We start from the raw sequence: 26,216 nt of genomic DNA on the forward strand, positions 1-26,216 counted from the left end.
CAAACTCGCTGCGACTGTCGCAACAGTCGCAAACTCGATGTTCTCGTATTTAATGTTCTAACTAAAAACTAACTAAGTTTATTATAAAAAAATAATAAACTTAATTAGTTTTTAAGAAAATTAAATATAATTCTTATCGAAATTGTAAGCGAATAAGCATTATTTAGAAGCTAACGATACGTTCTCACGCCGCGATGCGCGTTATACACGGTTTTTTAAACTATATATTAATTAAATTAAAACGTTATACGAATTAACTTTAACTTATAATTATAATGCCTTAAAATTTGCATAATTTTAAACAATTTACTAAAAAAATTTATTAGTAATAACAGCGTGAAACGACGAGACAATTATCGCGCCCGATGCCATAAAATTATACATATTTTAATATTTATTTGATTTTAAATTAGAAATTTTCATTAGTTATTGAGAAACAAAGGTTGTTTACTCATTATCTCATTTATATTCAATAGAATATTACGAAAATTAGCATAAATATATACAGTGGAATATATTTAAAATCATAAATCGTTGGAGGATTTCGTTAGCTGAAATGCATTCAGTGGGAAAGTAAATTTAGCTAAGAGCAATTCATAAAAGTTTGCAACCATTCAATTAATATAATTACAGTGTTCAATCAATGTTTGTAGACGTAAATACATTTTAAAATTAATTCTAACTGAGAAGATATCACGGCATAATTTTATCGCAAATCCCGCCAGATTATACACGAATTTTTTAAAGTTTAAAGCGCATATTCACCGAGAAAACGAATTTAAAAGGCATAAAAATACACTAAAAAATTCAAAATTTACATAATGGTAACGATAAAAAAGCGATAAAAGTCCAGCAACGAGTTGCGTAACTTTCCAGGCAAAAGTTTTAAAATTGTGTATGGCGCCATCTGATGTAGATTTTATTTTAAATTTTTTACAATAATATATTATAAAATAAAATTTAAAAAAGAAAGCTTAATTTTGAGGGTAGAGATGAATTTTATGAAAAATTGTAAATGATAATAACGAGTTCACTAAGTCTGACACTACTCGAGGTATGACAAGTGATCCCGCTGTATTTCCCCACCCCTTTGACCTTTAACCACGAAATTTTAACAGCATAAATATCCCTAATACACAAACCTGTCTGTAAATTTTGAGAAATTTTCAACAAAAGACATACAAGTTATTAAGCTTCAAAGCGGATGAACAAAATCGTGCCCCCCACATGCAAACACCCATACATACAAAAAAAACTTTCAATTTTTTTTGCATTTCTCGATGTTTCAAGGTCTCCTGAGACCGAAAATGTAAAAATATTTGAGGGGGTCATGACCCCTCTAAGATTTTTTGACCGATCGCCATACTTTTCCTCTGTTATATATAACAGCTGGGAAGATAAAATGATGAATTGTACTATTGGATGCGGACATTTAACGAGGAAAATTCTCGACATACAGACAAACAGTAACTTGATAAACAATCAAAGGAAGAAGTTAAATGCTAATTCTTCTGTTAGAAGCTTTGAAGATCCGAATTTTCTCTTACTTAAAGCTCTATCAAAGAAAATAGTTTTAAATACATTAAAGAGATAACTTAGCTTCATTAAAGTAAATTTTATAATTTAAATAATCGTAATTAACGTGTTCTAAATTATCCCATTAGTAAATTATTATTTTATTTTTCTCTCCTTTGTTGTGTCAGATTCAATTCTTTTATAATTTCTCTTCAATTATATAACTTAATCTCATATTCTATAACAAGATACCGCTTCTTTGTTGTACCTCTTTTACCTTAGTTAAGTCAATTTTTCTGATGCTGTTTTGAAATACTTTATCTTATATTTTGCTTCTTTAAATCTTTACTTTCCTTTCTCTTATAATAAAGGAAAATGGGGTGCTTTTGTTTCTTTCAAATTTCTAAAATTCTGTCAGATCGGGTGAGCTTCTCGTGTTACCGAGTTGCGTGATGCGGATGAAGATTTGTGATACATTTAATTAAATTATGATAGAATTTAACCAAAATAATATAAATCTGTATCTTTTCTAACAAAGTCTATTGTCATATTTTGCAATCGAAAGCATCTTTAACAGCTTCTTACATCTTGAATTTCATTCTCTTACTTGCGTGATGCGGATGATGATTTGTGATTATTTTAATTAAATTATATTATAATTTAGTTAAAAATACTATAAAATATCTACTTTTTCTCACAGATTTTCTTAATCTCATATTTTGCAATTGAAAACAACCCTTACCAGTTTAATTAATTCTATTTCCTGGAGATATTTAAGAGTTTGCATCATCATACATCAGTGATGCGGATGAAGATTTATGATAATTTTATTTAAATTATAATTTAGTCAAAAAATGCTATAAATCCCCTTTCTTGTCTAACAAAATCTATTCTCTTAATCTCATATTTTGCAATTGAAAACATCATTATCCCCCATAACAGTTTAATTAATTCGATTTCCTGCATCCTCCCTTCAGTCTTCCTTTCTCCTCATCTCCCGAAGAAAAGAATTAAGATAAATCAAAATTTTAAAGTTGTTTTTATCAAAAAAAGACCGTATAATTTTAAGCTTAAGCGGACATAAAACGTAGTCAAATCACTATCAAGCGACAAACTTACTTTAATCTTTATCTATCAAAGGAAAGTTTTACAGCTATAGAGAAGGATTAGAGTCCATCTCTTAGAAGGCCATCTCCTCTAACTTCCGGATGGTAACGATCGGAAATCCGGCAATAAATATATTGCCATCACCTTTGAGCATCGTGATGACACTATTAAGTGCAGGGGGGTGAAGAAGTAGAGTAACAAAGGTGATGCACTTTTACTTTTATATACTGAAGAATGGGGAGATTGGTAAAGGACTCGATACTCTTAAAACTCAAATAACAAATGGAGTTTCATCTACATCTTCAAGTTCTACATCTAATGCAGGTTATTTCTTTTTTCCTTCACCTTGATGATCAATGCTTTAATAAATCTTCGTGTCAAAGCATCCCTCTTCAATCATCTTTCTTTCTTACGTACTGACACTGATTTCTCTGAAAGAGGAATGTCATAATATATCAATGCATACATGTTTCTATGGTTTAACTATTGTTAAATATGTTTCCAGGAAGATGGACAGTTTACTACAGTAATATATATTTGTTTGTGTGTATTATTTAAATAATATTTAATTTTTACAGTTTTGGACTCGGAGACCGTGAAACGTCGAGAAATAGAAAACAATTTGGGGGGTTTGACACGATTTTGTTCACTCATTTTGAAGCTTAATTACTCCTGTGCTTCTTGTCGAAAATATCTGAAATTTTGCAGGGAGATTTAGGCATTAGGGGCATTAATACTATTAAATTTTGGTGGTTAAAGGTCAAAGGGGTGAGGAGATAGAACGGGTGACGTGTCGTATCGCGAGTGGGGTCGGTCTCAATGAAGATTTTACTCGTTATTAGCATATACAATTTTCATAAAACTTATCTCTACCCTCGAAATTAAGCTTTTTTGCCATTTTATAATAATTAAAAATGTAAGAAAATTTTTAAATAAAATCTGATAACAGATGGCGCCATCACAAATTTAAATTTTTTTTGCTGGGAAAGTTACGCAACTCGTTGATGGATTTTTATCTATCTTATAACATATAAAAATAGAAAAAATTGCGGTAATATTATACAATAAACTTTAAAAATTTTTATGTATTTTACTTTTATTTTGAGTGTTAAGAGAATATTTTAATTAATTAATTAACTTTAATGATATAAACTAATTAATTTCTATTCATTTTATGATGTAGAAAAACAGCAAAAATTGAGAGTATTTTATAGATTAAAAGCATAGTGTTTTAATTAATTTTATTATAAAATATTTATAAACAGTTTATAACTTTATTAATCATATTTTTAAAATATTTTAAATTTAAATTAATTAATTTTTATATTTTATTTGAAAATATTTATTTTGAATTTTTATTTAATAAAGAAAAAAATAATTTTCTGTAAATCTTTAATACTAATTAATTGAAATTTTTATTTACTTATTCGTTGTACTTCGTCAAAATATATTTAATTAACCAATATTTTAAATTATTTTTTAATAATTTTTTTAAAAATATTTTTAAACTTAAACTTTTTACATCTGATTTTTATTTTTAATTATAATTGAAGTATAGGTGTTCATAACTCTCTGTAGATAGAACTATTGGGCAAATCTTAACCAAATTTGGTACACGTGCTGCCCTGAGTGTGTTGTTTCGAATTTTGAAAAAAAAAATTTACTTCGAAATTCAGCCGCTAGGGCGAAATTTGGCGCTGCTGTACCAAAGTACAAAATTCAGAATTAATAATAAATTATTCGAGATTATTTGAATGCGTATTTTATTTTGATAATAAAGTGTAATTTTGTTAATCAAAATGGTATGTTATGCACTGTAGCGGCTGCCATCTTTTCAAAATGGCTCTTGTGGAAATTGTACAGTGGCATAAGGTTTTCTATTAAATTCTATAATATGAAAAATTAGTTTTTGTTGCCGTTTTTTATATAAAAATAACATCAAATACATTATTATAGTTTGAATATTTTTAAAATATACAGCGGAAAAGATAGACAAAGTTGAAAACAGTGTTGAAAATAATTTTTTTATTTAAAAGATAAGACTTTGTCAGTTGGTCGTGGGTTTTTTCCTGCCAACGAGCTGGCCACGTGGATTTTTCCGGGTTTTCTTCACGTTACTAAATCCTTAATATGGGTTAGTTTCCCATAAAAGTCCACCCGACAGGCATCTTCCTTCAGCAGATCATTCATGTGTCGCGTTGCCGTGTACGAATAAACCTAAAGGCCAAAGAAATGTACCAATTCTGTCTCCATAAAACAAGCATTTGTGCCCAAATAATTGCAACAATTCTGGCAGCATAGAATGTGTTTTTCCAAAGAATTGCAACCATTTAGGCACTATAAACAGCCATTGTGCCCAAAGAATTGCAAAATTTTTTGGGCACAATGGTTGGCAACTATTATAGAACCGTAAACGAGCATTGCGCCCAAGAATCGCAACCATAATATAAACTCATTTAAAATGTATAGTAACCATTAATTGAATTGTCTTTCAATTCGGATCATTGAAAAAATCATGAAGAGATTCGTTTAAACTTTGAATAACTTCACGCCGTTTTGTAAATATTGAATGAATATCCTTGTTAACAGTATTAAATTAAGAGAAAAGATAGTTTCTTCATTAATTAAGCCTCTTAAAACGTTAATTTACTTAATAAATGAATAATTTAACACTGTTCTAAGTATAGTATTTCAGAAAGGATATTGAGTGAGTGTCTTGTTGCATTGAACAGTTGCTTCAACAAGTAGATTTATTCATATTTAGAAAATATAAACAAACCAAACATAACTTTTAGTATTCAAGAAGACTTTTCAGGTATTAATTTTCATAATATTAATTTAATATAGAGAACAAAGAATATGGCATGGCATTGGGATTTTACGAAGAACATTGACACATCTTGAGAATGTTCATTAAATATTAAATTCCTTAATTGATATTCATAATAATGATCTTTTACTGAATAGTTGTTTAATGTTTGCTTATAATGTTAAGTGAGTGTTAAGTGAGAATTTTCACGGTTCGTTCTAGAAAATGTGATTTTCTACAATTAATGTGGAAATCTACATTTCAGAAATATTTTTAAGCTAAAATATGCATGAATTTCATTTAAGACTTTAATATATAAAATACAGACGAACCTTTAATAATGGTCATTTTCTAACAACCCCTACCTGTAAATGGCGGCAATTTTTCAGGAACGTTTCTCTTTGAAATGCATACAAAATAACCTCTGAACAACGACCAGTGTATAGTTGTAACGTACAATTTTGCATTTTTCATATTTTTTTTGTGGGGATGGCCAAGTAATTAACCAAAGTTTATTAATTTTAATGTTTTAAACATTAATATATTACATTCAGTTATTTCGTTGTTTGACTAATAAACAATTATCAAGCAGTTTATCGAATAGAAATATTATTAAACATCTACTGAACAATTATGATGCATTATTATACAATATTTCTCTATATTCTATTCTGATTGATGCAGAAACACTAATTGAACAATGATTGTTTTTCACATATTGTGTTGGTATAGTGTTCAATAATTACGTAGTCTAGTAAACAATTATTGAATACTCATGCAGAAAACAGTCGTTGAACAGGTGTATAAAAGGATACAGTACCAGTAATAAATATTGAAAAGTATCATGCAATACTTATAAAACTACAGTTATTAAAACTTATGAAACCTGTATAAACCGGAATCTCAAAGTACGTATTTTTTCCTGGTTTAGCGATTTTCCGTCTCGAACAGGTTTTTTAAAACAGAAAAATCTCTCCGTTCCGAATGATTTTTTTCCGTTTAGGCATTTTTCCGTTTTGGACAGGTTTTTACTGTAGGTGTAATTACGCGTTAGATAGGTGATTATATTAGTATAAAATTAAATAAACTGTTATTATTATTATTAAATAAAAGGTAACGTAAGGAGGAAAATGCGAAAAATTCAGATGAAAAATGATTGGTTTATATAAGGAGTGAAAGGTGTACTCAACAGGTGTTGAAGATACAAAAGGACAGGATATTGATTACTTGGAAAACGTTAATGTCTCATTTTGTTTCCTCACTAGTCTCAGGAAATTGGTCCTCTTTATAGTTATATAGTTGATGTTGTCCTTATCTGCTCATCTCTTATCTAAATCGCTTCGACTGACGTATTTATAAACACTATCAATTTGTTACTCCACGTCAATACATTTTTCAGATTTTTTTAAAAAGATTTCTATACGAAATATTCATTTTGAAAAATTAAAAATAATTTAAATATATTTTAAAGAATTTTTTTTAGTTAAATCTCTATAATTATTTATTTTTAAATACGGCGATTTTATTTGAAGAAAACTGTGAAATTTGAAAATAAACTCGCGATTTTATATATATTTATTAAATGTTTAAGAACTTTTAGAATAAAATATTTTGAAATAAATGCAGTGAGGTATTTAAAAAATTTTTTTTTTTTAAATATATATTTGAAGTATTTATTATTAAAATCTATTGTAAATTATTTTAGATATTTTAAAGTATAAAAATAAATATTTTATTATATTAATTCTTTTATTTTTTACGTAAAAAACAAATTAAAGTGTTGTATGAACATAGGCAGTCGTCTTTGAAATATTTAGATAATAAGCGTTAACGAGTTTAACCAATCACAGATCACTAAGCAAAAAGAATCTGTTACGTTTTAAATGACGATTGGTTATAGATGTTGCATTTAAATTTTTTTAAACCAATCGTCATTAAGTTAATTTTTCTTAAGCCAATCTGCTTTAAGACATTACATCTACGTATATCACAAGAAGATTTTTCTTATTATCACAGGAGATATTTCCTGTAATTTCTTTCATAATTTATAAAAATATATTCTAAGAACGATCTGTTACCGTTTATTTATAGTTCATATGTCTATCTGTAAAGCATATATTTTTGAAATTAAGGCTTCTGTTTTAATGTTATTGCTCTTATTATGAAAGGAAAGTGTCATATGAAATCTTTCTTCGTGCGCCGTTATTTTTAAGATGGCGGCCGTTCCTACACTCTCCATATTAACATTAATTTAAATGTGAATCTTTTAATTAAACTTAATTGATATTCTGCCAATGATTGTGATCTCAGGAATCTTATTTCTTACTTATATTAAATGAATTTCAGAACTTTTTCAGAAATTCATTTAAAATTTACCTGTAAAATTATAATAATGTATATTTAAACTGAAATATTCGCATTTGCCTATTTGGTATTCGCGCTTTTGCTTATTCGCGATTGAAACCACGCGAGTATTCGCGAAACGTTTCCTTATTAGCGAATTGCTTTTACGATATTTTCATAACTGTGTGGCAGAAGGCATTATTACTGTAATGCAACAATGCCTTCTGCCACATCGTACATGACAAATTTTGCTACAATTATGTAAATACAGTGTATACAGATTTCTGTCTCTTAATATCCATCTTGTCTTATCAGCATCATGTGACCATGCTGATGAGAATTTCCTTTTTACCACACCAGAATAGGATCATGCTGATTAGACACAGTTAATGATTGTAAGGATGATGCTAATGTATTTTATAATAGCATCATATGATGATGACGATAAGTTGTGGTTCCTTTTTCGTGATTAATTTTGTTAAAACAACTGTTCGTTTGCAGAATTTTAAGATTCATTCCGCATCACTCCACCTTAAACACGTTGTTCTATCTTTATTTTATTGAAGGAAATTGTTTTTTTTACCTTCTACTGTCTAAAATGAACACATTATAGACATATAAGAAAGTGATACACGTCTATCCTGTAACAAAAATAAACTTCTTGAACATTTCTCTTTCTACTTGTGGGAAAGATATGGAGTTGTCATTCTTTCTTTTCTACTATTTACACAGTGAGTAGGAGTATCTAACAATACCGAAGGGGGTTTTTCTTCTCACTAATCTACCTTCACCAAAGGTTATTCTCTGTAGAAAAAACACTACAAAGATGCTAACAGTTCTCTTACCTCCCAGCTACCTTATTCAACTCTAAGCTTCTTACAAGGTACTGCCTGAGTGACTCTTCAGGTCCGGAAGTCTGATTTCACTTAATCCCTGGGATAGAAAAAGATTTTCTCTCCGTCTGGGTCTCTTGTGGATATGGTTATAAACCATGATAAAGCGGATCGTCTAAATGGGATATTTTAGTATATATTATGTTAATTTCTTCATTAGATTCTCGTTTATTACTTTGATGAGGGTCAAACGGGACGGAAGAGACTCGAAATTCTTTACAATTTTTCTTAATAACTTCGCTCCTGTTCTCTTAATTTGGTTAAGGGACTTAAACAGAGGAAAGTAATCAAAAATGACCCCTAAGATTTTTACATTTTGGACTCAGGGGACCATGAAACAGAAATACAATAAAAGTTAAGTTTTTTCTGTACATATGGATGCAAGTGTGTGGGGGGCACGATTGTTTTCACCAAATTCGAAACTTAATAACTCCTGTTTCTTTTGTTCAAAATTTCTGAAATTTTGTAGGATTGTTTGCGAATTAGGACGGAATGTTTCTAAAAATTTTCAGGAAAGTCGGACCATTAGTAGTTCGGGAGATATAGCCGTGTTTTAAAAAGCTTTCAAATTACGACAATTTTTATCATAATTAATAATATAAAAGCTATTTTTCAAATAGCATCTAATAACATGATACCACACAATTTTAAATTTTGTTAATGTGTTTCTTACACATAAGTGTTCTTCCCTGGAAAAGTTACACAATTTGTTGCTGGATTTTTTAAAGTTTCTAACGTAAAACGAACTAGTTTCTTTTGTGGTCTTTTGACTTGTAACATGTAAAATTTATGTTTCAAACTTAAGAACCAATTTAACTTGAAGTATAAATGACGATTTAGCGTTTCCAATATAACATAAAGCCATGAAAGCACCTACATAAGAAGCATCTCTCCATTTGTAGGGGATCTTTATGTTCCTAAGAAGAATGCTGTGAAACCAAAGGAAGGATAGCTGTAAGATTTATAAAATCACTCATTTATAGTAAAACTGTGATTTTTCTTTTTAGAATAACACAACTTTTCGGATTTTTCTTGGGTTTTTAGCATTTATAGTAGTTTTTTTTTTTTAAACGATTCTTCCATATACCTTGTGATAATGATGGTCATAACAGAACAATACATTTCAGCATACCCTCTTTCCCTATTTGGTTCGGATTAGGGTATAAACTTCATGTATTTTTTACGCAAAAATTCTGTATAAAATATTCAAAAATATTCATTTTTTTATTTTAGAATTTTAAGAAGTTTTAACAATTATTCAATACTTAAATTAAATTAAAATGTATCAGACTTTTCACTCTCTTGCTATCGGATGATGGTCTTTTTAATAAGAATAAATTGAAAATAATTATAAATTTTACTGTTATTAGCTTATTTAAAGAATATTTTGTATAAATATTCTTCAAAATAAGCCAAAATAATGGATAAATATTTTGAAAATTATGTTTTCTCTTATACATGTTTGCCCATTCGTATGATAAATGCATATGAATTCTAAGCGTATATTCTATCAAAATTAGATTTTTTATATATATTATAATGTTATTTCTTTAATTTTATATATAAATATGTTTTTTATATTGATTTTTTAGTGATTTATGCTATTTTTTCTATTGAACACACCATTAAAACTTCGAAACACTAGAGAACATTCTTAGATTTTTTTATGATTATTTCTCTCTTTAAAAGTTTATTTTTTAGAGTTATTATATATTTTAATGGGCTAAATTTATGCCCAAAGGTAAGTATTAAGCATTAATTAAAGCATTTTAATTATATTTTCTCATATAAGACGTTTCTCTGAACTCAAATCTGGGAAGGTCTCATGATTCTGTCTTTAAAAAAATTAATTTTTTAATCAATTTTAAGGTATATTATCCACATTATCTACTTAAGATTAATTAATTTGTTATTATATTCGGCATTTTATAATTAAATTATGAGGCATTTAATTATATTTAGTTATATTCGTTAGAAAGTATCTCTCTTATCTTTGTATCTAACATGGGATTTAAACGTTTTTAATGAGTAAATTTACGCGAGAAACTAAAGAATTTTATCAATTAACATGAAATGAATTGAAATTTCTTATTTTAAAACGAAATTTGAAAGGAAAAATCTGTCAAAATTACTTACTTTCGCAGTCAAATGTAAGATGTGTTGGAGCATCAATTCAAATTGAAAGGTATATGAAAGTGCAATTTGGTAGCTGAAAGGGAGCGTGAATCGTTAGAATGTCGTTTCAGATCGAAAAGATGTATGTGAAATCAACTTGATAACAAAAGAAGAAGGGAGTAACTCTATTGGGAGGTCACGTAATTCACAAAGTAATGGTGAATCACTATTATGGTGAGGAAAACCTATTAGCATATAGCATTGAAAAAGGTGGAATATATAGGGTAGTATAAGTTAAAATTAAACTTCTCTAAGAAATCCTCATGTTTACTGTCGTATTAAACGAATGGGAAACGATTGGAAGGAATAGAGTTGCATAGAAGACTGTAATACGTACAATAAAACAACTTCTACGAGCGTAACTTCAGATAAATTAGTTGAAAAAACACACTTTTATAAATTAAAATATTGAATTTAATTATAATTTAAATTTAATAATTTAATTCAGCAGATTAATTTAAAGCAATATATAAAGAGCAAACAGTGCAAGGCAATAGAAATCCTGTGTGTTGCTGACTAGAATTTTAAAGATGGAGATTTATATTCTATTGAATTTCTTAAGTAAAATACAAAATTCCACGTTTAACTTTCCTGATTTTTACCTCAAACTTTAAAAGAATTTGTAAATAAATTATACATACCCGCACTAAAGAGGACCTGTTAACTAATCTTAAACCCTACTCCTCCGTACTATGCAATTTATGCATACATGCACATACATTAATAAATTCATAGCATTTACATTAAATATGCGCATGTTACAACATTTAGCACATTGGTATGTGTAACACACGGGCATGTGTAACACAAGTAACAGAACCTAAAAAGGATTCTATAAAATGGCCATCTTGCCCCACAATTCGTGTATGTTGCAAGTTTATTTACTGTATTTTACCGTAAATTTCGAAGAAAATATATTTATAACGCTATCTAACTCGTATATCTTTATAATTTTACGAATTTTATACAATTTTGCACTCAAAATTCGTGTAAAAAGCGTGTAAAAAAATCTCTCCATCTTCGAAGATGGAGATCTTGGTTTCCATCTTTCACCGATTTCTATTGTTTTTAATTGGAAAATAAGTATTAAAAACGAATAAAATCGATAGAAAAGATTATAATAAAGTTGATTTTAAATAAAAAATAATATTTTTTAATTATTCTGTAGAAAAATACGAATTTAACTTAATGAAGTTTTCAATAAAAATATTTTTTTCTCATCTAAACTAATTGTCTCGCCTCTAAACACGCTTGATGTATAGGAAGAGGGAGAGTAAAATAAAACAAAAAAAGACATTATTTCCATTAATGAGCAACCGCACCTGAGATGCAATTACAAGTCATCCTCATTATCACCTAGTTAAGAAATCTATTGTGAAGGTCTTGTCACTATAACCATTAATTACGTACATAAAGGTTTTCGTGTCAGCTTATTCTGTTGTAATCTTATTTCATTTATAATTTTACAATGAAGAAAAATTTGATTTAATTTAAATTTTCATTAAAAAAAAAAATGAAGAATTTTTCGTAATTCTTACCATCTCTCTTTTTCTTCTCCAGCATCTTAAGATGCGGAAGATTTGGGATGCTGGGAAGCGAATGATGCTTTATGTATCATTTTATAGTTTAAGATGCAGATTTTTAGTCCAGGAAACATCACTTTATCGATGATAAATTCCGCTAGAGATCACGTGGTGACAAAAAGATTTGCTCCTGCCAGCAAAAAGTCATCAACTTCTCCACACGACATCCAAAACAGACTTCCTGCAACGTGCCTATTTTTCTTTCTTTCCTGCATAGAAAAATAGACTTTTTGTGTTATTTACTCGCCATTTTTAGCTTGTTCTTTTTAATATTCTAGCGCTATTTTATTTAAAAGTTATTGCCCTTTTCTCATGATAAAAAATAACTTTACTAAATTACATACAATTTACTGGTGTAGGTGATAAAAATATCGTTAAACTAACCATAAAGAAGAAAATTTCTTATTAATTCCCTCTTAAAATATACATATTTTGATTTAATTTATATAATATTAATATAAATTTTATGTATTTATATATAAGAGTGTGATCCAAAAGTTCTTAACCATTGCAAAAGATAAAATGCTGGATTACAAATGATTTATTTAATAATAATCATCTTACACGTAAAAAATTAGTATAAAGCTTTAAAAATTAAAAATTAATTAATTAATTTTGTTATTAATTAAAAGCTTTTATATTTTGTTTAATAAATAATAATAATGATGATGATTAAGCAATAAACAAGTATAATTATTGTTAGGAAGTTGTGAATGTGACCTTTACCCTCGAAATCGTCGCGCCCTCTCCTCTGTTATGCTAGGGGTGAGTGGAGTTACATTAACTGTGTTAAGGGGAAGTGATACTCACTACAGTTTGAACGTGTGTTGTGCTCTGACGTACTGTACATTCCTTTTTAGTCCTCTCATTCTTTGTCTTACTTCGACACCACCCTTCATCATATCTACATTCTGACATGGTAGAAGAGCGTGGTTGTTTAAGGGTTTAATGATCGAGGTTTACCATATGAAAAGGATCTAATTGAAGATTCATGTAAGCGATATATACTTGTTTGCTTACGAAAGGCATAACCCAGCAGCATGTAGATAAACTCGATGATGGCAACTACGAATCCTGGAAGTTACAGATGCGTAACATACTTGTTTGCAATTAACTTTGGTCGTATGTAAATGGATCCATAGAAAAACCAGACACCGATCCTGGACGAATAGATTGGCAAACAAAAGATTGAAAAGCTTTAGCATTAATCTTACTAGGCATTAAGCAGAACCAGTTGAGCCACATAAGAGGGCAGAAACTTCCAAAGAAGCGTGGGATGAATTGGAAAGGATACATAAATCGAAAGTTCCAATTAAAAAGGCAGTACTATACAGACAGCTTTATCAGACGCAAAGGGGAACTGAACAATTAATGTCGAGACATGTAAGTGAATTTATGGAAAAGGCTCAACAATTAGAAGAAGCGGGTATCCCGATTCCAAGTAAGTTATTATCTATAATGTTACTAAATTCATTGCCCGATGAATACGAGACATTTTGAATTGTCATTGAGTCCAGAGACGACATATAGAAGCCTGAATTGTTAAAAATAAAATTAATTGAAGAAGAAATAAGACGGCAAGAGAAGAAAGAGTTTTTAGTCGAACAAAGTGCACTGAACATAGGATCGAAACAAAAGAAAAGTTCTTTCCGACAAAACTACCCAAAAGGAAATAATCGTTTTTCTTCACAATTCACGGGAACATGCTACATATGTGGTAAACCAGGCCACCGTGCAGCTGAATGTAGAAGTAATAACAGATATTCGCAAAGGAACAATACACGCAAAAAGAATGGCTGTCACAGTACACACGGCCCAACCTCTAAACTCAACAGACTGGTGTCTTGATAGCGGAGCCATATGTGTAGCGACTGTATGAAATTTATAGAGATAAATCAAGATTTCCACAAAGAAATACAAACTACAGGAAAAGATGCATTAAGATCCGTTGGAACTCGATCAATTAATATAAGCGTGCGTGTCAACAACACCAAAAAGACAATTAAGCTACAAGACGTGATAGCCGTTCCAGATTTGAGAAACGTCTTGATATCTGTACCTAAAATAACAGAACATGGATATTCTGTCACATTCGAAAGAGAATCTGCAACTGTTACTCGCCAAGATGGTTCCATCGTTTTGATAGTAAAGAAAAGAGATCAACTGTATGTAGTAGAAACTAGATCTGACGCAGTATTGAATGCGGAAGAAAGTGACGATTTTTTGAGATGGCATCAACGACTTGGTCATCTAAACGTTAACGATTTGAAGAAACTAGCAAGGAAAAAAATAGTAGACGGAATAACATTGAAAGAAACCCAAGATAGAATTGATTGTGAAACATGCTACAAAGGAAAGATTCATCAATTACCCCTTAAGTCGTCCAACACGAGAGAGAAAAGTATACTGGGATTAGTTTATTCTGACATATGTGGTCCAATGAGCGTGGAATCCCTAGGCGGCTCTGAGTATTTTGTGACATTCATTGACGATAAAACACGCTACGTCGAAGTAGCAATGCTCAGACACCGATCTGAAGTAATCAATGCATTTAAACAATACAAAGAAAGAATCGAAAACGAAACTGGTCAGAGAATCAAAAGGCTCCGTACCGACAACGCGAAAGAATACTTATCAAAAGAATTTACTGATTATCTTGCAGAAAACGGAATAAGGAGGCAGTTGACAGTCGAGCATACTCCTCAACAAAACGGAACAGCCGAACGAGCAAACAGAACTCTCGTTGGGATGGCGAGATGCATGATGATTCAATCCAAGGTACCTCAGAGTCTATGGGCAGAGGCTATCAACGCAGCAGCCTATATAAGAAATCGTTGTCTCACCAAAGCCTTAGAAGAAGAAAGTACATTCGAACTGTGAACTGGAAATAAACCTTACGTTGGATTTGTAAGAATTTTTGGTAGCAAAGCAATTGCTCTGCAAAAGGGACGGAAGAGAAACAAAATGGAACCAAAGGGAAAGGAATACATTCTAGTTTAGTGCACCATTAGATTTAACCATAAAAAACATTGAAGTTGATGAGAGTAATGTTCCTTCCACTGATACGCAAAACGAAAATATTCCTTCACATGGTGATGAAACATTAGATCCGCGACCAAAACGCCACGATTAATTAAAAGTGGAAAACCTGGAAGACCAATGAAGGTGTATAATGAAGTAGCAGATAACGCATAATCTGACAAGTTGCCAGATCCTACAAGTGTAAATAAAGCATTAAGCAGAGAAGATAGAGAGGAATGGTTAAATGCCATGGATTCAGAGTATGTCCTTAATGGAAAATAAATGGAAATTAGTCCCACGCCCAAAGGACAGAAAAATAATTTCAAATAAATGGGTATATAAAATAAAGAGAAAACAGGATGGCACCGTTGATCGCTATAAAGCCAGGTTAGTTGCATGTGGATATGAACAGATAGAAGGAATTGACTTTGAAGAAGTATTCTCTTCAGGAGCAAGATATGAAACGATTCGAGCATTCCTCGCTGGGTGCGTAGAGAACGAAATGCATGTACAGTACAGTACACCAAATGGATGTAATTACGGCTTTCATACAAGGTGACTTAACGGAGGAAACATATATGGAGCAACAGGAGCATTTCAAAACAAAAGGAGGAGAAGATAAGGTGTGCCGATTACTTAAACCCTTATACGGATTAAAACAAGCAGGATGCGAATGGTACAAGCGATTAGACAGCTACCTCCTAAGCATAGGCATGAAGAGAGCAAGTTCCGATCCTTGCGCTTACACCCAAAATGAAGGCAGAGACAACATTTTCATCATAGTTTATGTTGATGACATGCTACTTGCCTCACGCAACTTAGAGATGATAAGAAAAATCAAACACGTTCTTCAGAAAGAATTCAAAGTGAAAGATTTGGGTGTAGCAAGTGAAGTTCTCGGAATACGGATAGAAAGAGAGGAGACTACCGGAAAGATGGAACTTACTGAAGAAAAGTACGCTAAAGATCTCCTAAAAAAATTTAATATGCAAGCATGTAGACCAGTTGCAACACCGATCGAATCAAATCAAAAATTAACAAAAGAGATGGCTCCGCAATCATAGAGCGAAATGAATGAAAAACCGTACAGAGAACTCTTTTATCTGGCAAACTCGACACGCCCAGATCTGGCATTTGCAGCTAGCGTGTTAAGCCGTTTCTTCTCTAATCCAGGCATCGTTCATTGGAAAATGGCCAAAAAAGTACTCCGATACATTCAAGCAACTGTAAATTACGAGAAGTGCGATCAGAAGCTGTGCGCACATGTGGACTCAGATTGGGGCAGGAGATATTGACGACCGGAAGTCTTCATCGTGTAACATGATAATTCTGGCGAACGGAACCATTAGTTGGAAATGAAGAAAACAAAAATCTGTTGCGCTTTCGACGATGGAAGCGGAGTCCGACGTGACCAAGGAAGTCATCCATATGAGAAGGATGCTAAGAGAAATGGGATTTGAAAGTTATGTGAATACACCGACGATAGTTCACTGCGACAGTCAGAGCGCTATTCAGCTGAGCAAAAATATCGTTTATCATGGGAGAAGTAAACACATTGATATCAGGTATCACTTCTTCCGAGAAGCTCAAGAAAAGGGCGAAATTAAAACAGAATACATCCCTACCACAGAACTGAAAGCGGATATGCTAACGAAGGCTCTCCCGAGAAGCGAACGTCATATGCTTTGATATACATATGTTTATATATATCACAATGGATACGAGAGTGCTTGTAAGGAAAATTATCAAATGATTAGTTTCAGTGTATACGCAGACCCCGGGCACACCGATAGAGAGGGTGTTAGGAAGTTGTGAATGTGACCTTTACCTTTGAAATCGTCGCGCCCTGTCCTCTGCTATGCGAGGAGTGAGTGGAGTTATGTGAACTCTGTTAAGGGGAAGTGGTACTCCGGTCCTCACTACAGTTTGAACGTGTATTGTGCTCTGACGTACATTCCTTTTTAGTCCTTCATTCTTTGTCTTATCTCGACACCACCCTTCATCATATTATTATTATTATTATTATTATTGAGATATACTCGGTTAACACCGGTGGCTGTGTACTATGCCGGACCAAAGTCAAGGCATAGTAACCAAAACAGAAATTAAAGAAGTGTATCAGTGTGTGTGTCTGTATTCAGGAATTTTCTCACAATATGACATGTATTCAATATAGTGGCCTTCTGCAGTGTGATGTATGTGTTTCTACTCAATTGTAATGTGCCCAGGCTTTTGTGTAGTGTGTGTGGTATGACACCTGTAGAGGAGAGAACAACAGGTACAATAAGCACCCTATCCATCCTCCACAGATGCCTTATTTCCTGGGCGAGTTCTGTGTACTTGCTAATTTTTTCAGTGCATGCGTTTTGTATATTGTGAGTGTTTGGAATGGATATGTCTATAATGTATGTGATTTTATTGTGTTTGTCAATGAGTGAGATGTCTGGTCTGTTGTGGTAAATTGTTTTATTTGTGATTATGGCTCTGTCGTAGTACATTTTGTGCGTGTTGTTTTCCAATACTGTCTGTGGGATGTATTTGTAGTATGGTTCGTGGATGTCTAATAATTTGTGTTTCTTTGCAAGCTCTTGGTGTATTATATTTGCTACTTGGTTATGTCTGTGTAAATAATCTGTTTGTGCCAAGAGCTTGCAACCAGAGGTGATGTGTTGTATAGTTTCTGGCATGATGTGACATTTTCTGCATGTGTCATTTGTGAGTGTTGCATCTTTGAGTATGTGTTTTCTGTAGTTTTTAGTATTTATGACCTGATCTTATTATTATTATTATTATTATTATTATTTTATTTAAATTCTTAAGGATTATTTTATTATTTTTAATTATCTTTAGCTTCGTGTTTACAATTTTTTAAAGTAATTAAATATCTAGAGTTTAAAATTACATATCAATTAGATTTAATTGTATTTAAATTTGAAAAATAATTTTATTTTAATTTACAAAGAAAAATATATATATATAGTTGTTTTAATTTGTAAATAAAATTGTTATTTTCTTTATTTGAAATACGTTTAAATTCATTATTGTCGTCAATTAATTTAAATTTTATTAATTCTTTTCATTGTATTAACTCATTTAAATTTAAAAGAATTTTTTAAATTTAATTCCATTGCATTAATTGCACTAAAGTTTAATGGGATATTTATTATTATTATTTCATCAACTTTGATTAATTAATCATTTTTGATTTACTTTACGTCATTTTTCTGTAATTAAATACCTTTGAGTTATTTATTTTGCAATTTTGAATTATTTTTGTGAAACTTTAAGTAATTTTTATTATTTTTTTATCCACCTGAATAGTTAATTTTTTTTGCCTTTTAATATATTATTTTAATTTTCAAGAATTTAAACTTTTAAGAAAAATTATTTTCCTTCAATGAGAATAATGTATTAAGGAAGAGAATGTCTGTTTCTTAAAACAAGGAGAAGGTGAAGAACTAAGTAAGGTGAAGCCCTTCCTTAAGGAAGATCCCTTCTTAACAGGGGAAGACTTCCTTAAGGAAGATCTCTTACCAACAGGAAAATATCTGTCTAAATAGAAGATCCCTTCCTAAAAGAAGATCCCTTCTTAAAAGAAGAAGACTTACTTAAAGAAGAAGATCTTCTTAAAAAAGGAAGACCTTCCTTAAGGCAGAGCTCTTAACAGATGTGTTCAAAGTGAACCCCTTCTTTAAGGAAGATCTCTTATTAAAAAGAGAAGAACCAACCAAAAACAAGATTTTTTAAAGGAATTTTCTCTTAAAAGATTCTGTTAGATCGTCTGTTAAAAAGAATATTTTCCTCTCTTCCTTCTTTCAACGAAAACAATTTAAAAAGTTTTAAAAGATGCCATTTAAAAAAGAAAAATTTGTATGTTATTTTTAAAAGTATATGACTTTTCGGGTAATTTGCATAAAAATCTGAGAAAAATTCATAATTTCTGTCTTAAAAAATCGTATGAAACTATTTCTTTTTTCACAGATTTATTTTAAAATTTGTAAAGAATGCTTGTTTATGAAAAATTGCTTATTTATATTATATCTTTACTTTAAAAATATATTAGAGTGATTATCTTTTTCATAGTTTACCTGTTAAAAAATAACCTTAATATACCTTTAAAAACCTTAATTACCTTAAAAGTAATTTATTTTCAAAAATTATTTTAAAATACTTACTTCAATTTCTTCTAAACTTCATAAAGTATGAAAATTTCATATTTTTCCACGCGTTATTGCAAAATATTTACTTTTTTCCACTGAAATTTTATATTAAAAACCATTTAAAATTGCATATTTTTTCAGCAATATACCTTCAAAGTTTTCATATAAATTTAATTTCTTTTTAAATAAATAAATTTAGTATCAGCATTCAATAGCAATTAATATTTTTATTTTTATAATAAGCCCCGTTAGCGATGTATGACTTTGAACGATGAATATGCCGGCAATGTCATCAATCACTACATAAACTGTGTCATTTATTCATTTTTCTTATAATCTCTGACAGTAATTTATTGATTTATTAGTCTAGAAGAAAGATTCAATTGATTATTTACCCTTTTATCTTCTGTAAAAGTAACTACGCTTTCATAAAAATAATTTAAACTTTTTTTGTGGAAGCTGAAAATTACTCAACAAAGTTACTTTTATGAAAGCTCAAAAACACTTACCGGAATTACTATTATGGAAGCTCAAATTCACTCACAAAAATGACTATTATGAGAGCTCAAATTCACTCACAAAAATGACTATTATGAAAGCTCAAATTCACTCACAAAAATGACTATTAGGAAAGCTCAAATTCACTCACAAAAATGACTATTATGACAGCTCAAATTCACTCACAAAAATGACTATTATGAGAGCTCAAATTCACTCACAAAAATGACTATTAGGAAAGCTCAAATTCACTCACAAAAATGACTATTAGGAAAGCTCAAATTCACTCATAAAAATGAATATTAGGAAAGCTCAAATTCACTCACAAAAATGACTATTAGGAAAGCTCAAATTCACTCACAAAAATGACTATTAGGAAAGCTCAAATTCACTCACAAAAATGACTATTATGAGAGCTGAAATTCACTCACAAAAATGACTATTATGAGAGCTCAAATTCACTCACAAAAATGACTATTATGAGAGCTCAAATTCACTCACAAAAATGACTATTATGAGAGCTCAAATTCACTCACAAAAATGACTATTATGAAAGCTCAAATTCACTCACAAAAACGACTATTAGGAAAGCTCAAACTCACTTACGAAAATGACTATTATGACAGCTCAAATTCACTCACAAAAATGACTATTATGAAAGCTCAAATTCACTCACAAAAATGACTATTAGGAAAGCTCAAATTCACTCACAAAAATGACTATTAGGAAAGCTCAAATTCACTCACAAAAATGACTATTATGAGAGCTCAAATTCACTCACAAAAATGACTATTATGAGAGCTCAAATTCACTCACAAAAATGACTATTATGAGAGCTCAAATTCACTCACAAAAATGACTATTATGAAAGCTGAAATTCACTCACAAAAATGACTATTATGAGAGCTCAAATTCACTCACAAAAATGACTATTAGGAAAGCTCAAATTCACTTCACAAAAATGACTATTATGAAAGCTCAAATTCACTCACAAAAATGACTATTAGGAAAGCTCAAATTCACTCACAAAAATGACTATTAGGAAAGCTCAAATTCACTCACAAAAATGACTATTAGGAAAGCTCAAATTCACTCACAAAAATGAATATTAGGAAAGCTCAAATTCACTCACAAAAATGACTATTAGGAAAGCTCAAATTCACTCACAAAAATGACTATTAGGAAAGCTCAAATTCACTCACAAAAATGACTATTAGGAAAGCTCAAATTCACTCACAAAAATGACTATTAGGAAAGCTCAAATTCACTCACAAAAATGAATATTAGGAAAGCTCAAATTCACTCACAAAAATGACTATTAGGAAAGCTCAAATTCACTCACAAAAATGAATATTAGGAAAGCTTAAATTCACTCACAAAAATGACTATTAGGAAAGCTCAAATTCACTCACAAAAATGACTATTAGGAAAGCTTAAATTCACTCACAAAAATGACTATTAGGAAAGCTCAAATTCACTCACAAAAATGACTATTAGGAAAGCTCAAATTCACTCACAAAAATGACTATTAGGAAAGCTCAAATTCACTCACAAAATTGACTATTAGGAAAGCTTAAATTCACTCACAAAAATGACTATTAGGAAAGCTCAAATTCACTCACAAAAATGACTATTAGGAAAGCTTAAATTCACTCACAAAAATGACTATTAGGAAAGCTTAAATTCACTCACAAAAATGAATATTAGGAAAGCTCAAATTCACTTACAAAAATGACTATTAGGAAAGCTCAAATTCACTCACAAAAATGACTATTAGGAAAGATCAAATTCACTCACAAACATGAATATTAGGAAAGCTCAAATTCACTCATAAAAATGAATATTAGGAAAGCTCAAATTCACTCACAAAAATGACTATTAGGAAAGCTCAAATTCACTCATAAAAATGACTATTAGGAAAGCTCAAATTCACTCACAAAAATGAATATTAGGAAAGCTTAAATTCACTCACAAAAATGACTATTAGGAAAGCTCAAATTCACTCACAAAAATGACTATTAGGAAAGCTCAAATTCACTCACAAAAATGACTATTAGGAAAGCTCAAATTCACTCACAAAAATGACTATTAGGAAAGCTCAAATTCACTCACAAAAATGAATATTAGGAAAGCTCAAATTCACTCACAAAAATGACTATTAGGAAAGCTCAAATTCACTCACAAAAATGAATATTAGGAAAGCTCAAATTCACTCACAAAAATGACTATTAGGAAAGTACAAATCACTCGCTGAAATTAATAATAGGGGTAAATTACTTTTTTAAATATTAATTTATATAAAAAATAAGATATAAATGTATTTTGAATTCCTTTTTTGTCTTATTTTTAACAGTTAATTAAATTGAGAGGCGAAAATCATTGTAATATCATTTAAAAAGTTACAGTTTAATTATCGAAAAAAGTAACTTATACAAAAATTTCTCTCAACAGGTGACCTTAACACGACGTTGTGAATATCTAATCTTAATTTTAATTATCTCAGGTCAGATAGGAGGTGATGGAGAATCTACAGAAGACAAAGAAGCTGCTGAGGAAGCTGAACAGGAGAGATTGGAAGCGCTGCGTGAAGCCGAAGAAAGGAGAAAAGAAAAGCATAGGAAGTTGGAAGAAGAAAGGGAAAGAATGAGACAAGAAATAAGAGATAAGGTAAATTTTTATACTACTATTCTTATGCAATTGTAAAATACATATTAAATCTCAAAAATTGTACATGAAAAGGGATGTTTTTAATGAAGATTTACATAAACGGGAACACAATTAGACTTGTGGTCCTATAGCTTAACAATTTAGTAGTATAAAGGCATACAAGAGGCCTTTCCACTTCTACCAAATGGCCCACCATTCGTCGAGTGGATAAAACTATTAAACACTGGTAGTGGTTTTATCAAAGGACAGGCTATACACGTGGATTTTTCTGTTTTCTTCACGTGTCTAACACTTAAATAGTGGTCAGTTTTTCTGGAGATCTCTCAAGTATTGCATTGTTTTTTCCTCAAGTAGCTACGTAATTTCAGTTGCAACCTGTAACTCGTTACCATATTATACCCGTGCATAAGTAGGAATTTCTAAACATTTTACTAAGCAAAGTATATTTTTAATTGATACTAGGATGATGGCTCTTCCATATGGAAGTCGATGATAATCAAGAGCATCAGGATCATCAGGAGGATGTTCTTGATGCTTAGAAAGAGCATCTCTCCTCCTAAGTATCAAGAGGAGTATTTCTATTCAGCATTGCTCTTACTTATACGTGGAGATTAGCATATTTTTTAAGTATTCCGCATTAATAAACAATTCGTTGTATTTTACAATAATATAAAACAATTAAGTATTAAACATTTGAAAAAATAATAACAATATTCAATTAATTTTCTACTTTAAGTAATATTAAGTATATAAAAACGTAATAGCTCGATGACTCGTCATTCGCATCGTGGTTTATACCTGTTACATATTTTAATTTATAATAATAAATTAAGAAAATAGCATTAAATTTACTGCTATTATACATGAAATATATATATTTTTAAAGAAGTAGATGATAAATATATCTAAATTTGAACAAGTTGGTGCCATTCATAACTGCCTGAAAGATATGATTTATCTCTCCCCCAAAAAAATTTAAATACTTTTTTGATAAGAAATAAGCCACAAAAAACACCAAAAAGGGTTCTTCAATAAATCTTTTAACCATAAAATATACAAAAATTCAAATTTATGTTATCTATCACAGCATAATTTTTCATATCCCCCCTTCTATACTAAGGATTTATACGCCATTTTCTTTGATATCTCAATAGTAACTTAGCAAAAAAAGTAAAGTAAAAAATATTATTTATAATCTCGGAAAAGTTTTACGTGTCGTTGAGCAAAGTAAAATTCTTGATTATACTTTGAGTATTTATCTATTATTATATTTATGAAAGATAAGTGGCAAAGAGTAGTAAATGTCAAGTTACCCTTATCATCAGTTTTCTTGTTATGACAAGTATTCATGATGGAATATCCATTGACAAGAGGAAAGATATATGGATGAAAACTCGACTACATACATACACACATACACACACGAAATTTCCAAAGGAATGAAAAGAATAAGCAAAATGCTCGACGTTCCATTTGATGGAACGATTTCCTACTCTAGGTCGATACTCGCTAAAGTTGAATATAAGCCAACAGGATTTAAAGAATATCTACGAGTTGGCTTTAAATAAAAAGAAAATATACGTTTATTTTTCTATTTAAAGTTCAATATAAAATATGTTAAAATTTATTTATTGAAGTGTAATATTGATTCTAGGATTCTGGCTTTTCTGTATGGAATTTGTTGGTGATCAAAAGCATCAGGAGCATCAACAACATCCTCTATTGAAAAGCTGTGTAGCTCGAAATATTATCATAATTTGTATATATTATACAGTATATATATATTTACAATTTACTTAATTCTACTCTGTATAAAGCTGCGAAAAGCGTTAAAACGATCTTCTTATTTAATACACAAATTAAAATATATCTTTACAAAATTTACTTCCTTACAAAAACAACCGTTGAACTGACTTCCAGTCTTACTTATACACATATACAGCACTTTATCTAGTAACCGGTCTCTTTGTTTGTAGAATTCCCGAGAAAGCCTTAATTATTGCTGATATTATTATATTACACTTCCCATTTTACAATTGTATACAATTAACCACTATAAATTACAAAATAGTGCAGGAAAATCAATTTAAAATTGATTTTATCTTCGTATTCTTTAAGGAAAACGAAAATTTGGAACGTTTTCGTAGTGATACACCGATTTTCCAAGAGGTCACCTTTAGAACTCTATTTACAGAAAATCTAATTATATCAGCAATAATATAATTACAATCTATTCGTAAACACCTATTTTAGCATTTTAACAATTAGAAACTTGTTTTTCTTTGACCCCAGCTAACGTAATCGGTACACTATTTGCACTTTTATCGTATAACCCGCAGAAAATTGCTAGAATATAAATAAAACCTTTGCAAAACACACGACTATAGAGCAACCATCTATTCGTAGGCGTGAATTTGTAACTGCAATTTAAAAATCGGCATATAACCCGCACCACCTTTCATCTTGTATTTAAAATGAAGATAATACAGTATATTCACGGATGTATATATACACATAAACATAAATTTAAAGATTTAGATAATCCTTTAATTAGATTAAATCCATTATAAAAGGTCTGTTTTTAATTATTGACGATCCAATAAGCTGGTTTGTTGAAAGAATATTTACTTGAAAGGATTTTTTTTCCTAAATAAAAACTTCATTTTTAATAAAAAAATAGACAAGGTGTAGATTTTTTCACTTTGAATTTTTTATTATTTAGCTTTTTATTTACAGTACGGCATCAAGAAGAAAGAAGAAAAAGAAATTGATCCATTGAACCAACCGATGCCTGAAGGTAGTCTCAATCGAAGAAAGAAAACTCCTGCAGAAATAGCGGCTGAAGCAGAAGCAGAAGAACAAGATGACTTCACAAGTATGGCATAAATTATGCTTACTGTAAAAGTTTACAGTCGTTTTTTAAGCGGCGTGTTAAAAATCGCCTCGCCGCGTCACTTCGCGTGCGTTGACTATAAATAACTCGCGATTCTAACGATTTTTTTAAAAAATTTTACTTTATTAAATATGTAAGTTAATTTTTTTAAAGTAAATGCTTACAGTTTTATTTTAAAAATTTAATATAAGCTAAACGATTTTTTCTGGCTAGAAAAAAATTGATATACCTTAAGACGTCGCTTCTTCCATCCATGCGCGACGGCGACGCGATTCGCGAGCGATTTTTCGGAAAATATATATGAATTAACAAAATTCTATTTACTTCACCCACCGATTTCATTAACTTTTCTAAATTAATATTTTCGTATTTTATGTAAATGAGAAAATAGATCACTAGTTACTCAATAAATGCAATTAGCGCGCGGCACGAAGGGGAGCGACGTCGCGCGACAGTGAATAAAAACGCAAAATACACCACCCAAACATTAAGTTTTAGTTATAAAACAAGTTCACTGACGCATAACGTGGCGTTACGCGTAACTTAAGCAAT

General features: G+C 30.3%; 1 protein-coding gene across 6 annotated transcripts in view; it reads left to right on the forward strand.

Moving 5' to 3' along the window:
• The window catches only part of LOC136987867 (complexin-like), a 226,363-nt gene that overhangs the window by 195,179 nt on the left and 4,968 nt on the right, over nt 1-26,216 (forward strand). For all 6 annotated transcript variants that reach the window (XM_067285618.1, XM_067285619.1, XM_067285617.1 and 3 more), the window contains 2 exons: nt 22,608-22,771; nt 25,508-25,646. In XM_067285618.1, the coding sequence (XP_067141719.1) occupies nt 22,608-22,771; nt 25,508-25,646 (303 nt within the window). The remainder of the gene's footprint in view (nt 1-22,607; nt 22,772-25,507; nt 25,647-26,216) is intronic.

The sequence above is a fragment of the Centruroides vittatus genome, unplaced genomic scaffold (assembly GCF_030686945.1).
Source record: "Centruroides vittatus isolate TY-2023 unplaced genomic scaffold, ASM3068694v2 scaffold_2802, whole genome shotgun sequence".
Taxonomy (NCBI): Eukaryota; Metazoa; Arthropoda; class Arachnida; order Scorpiones; family Buthidae; genus Centruroides; species Centruroides vittatus.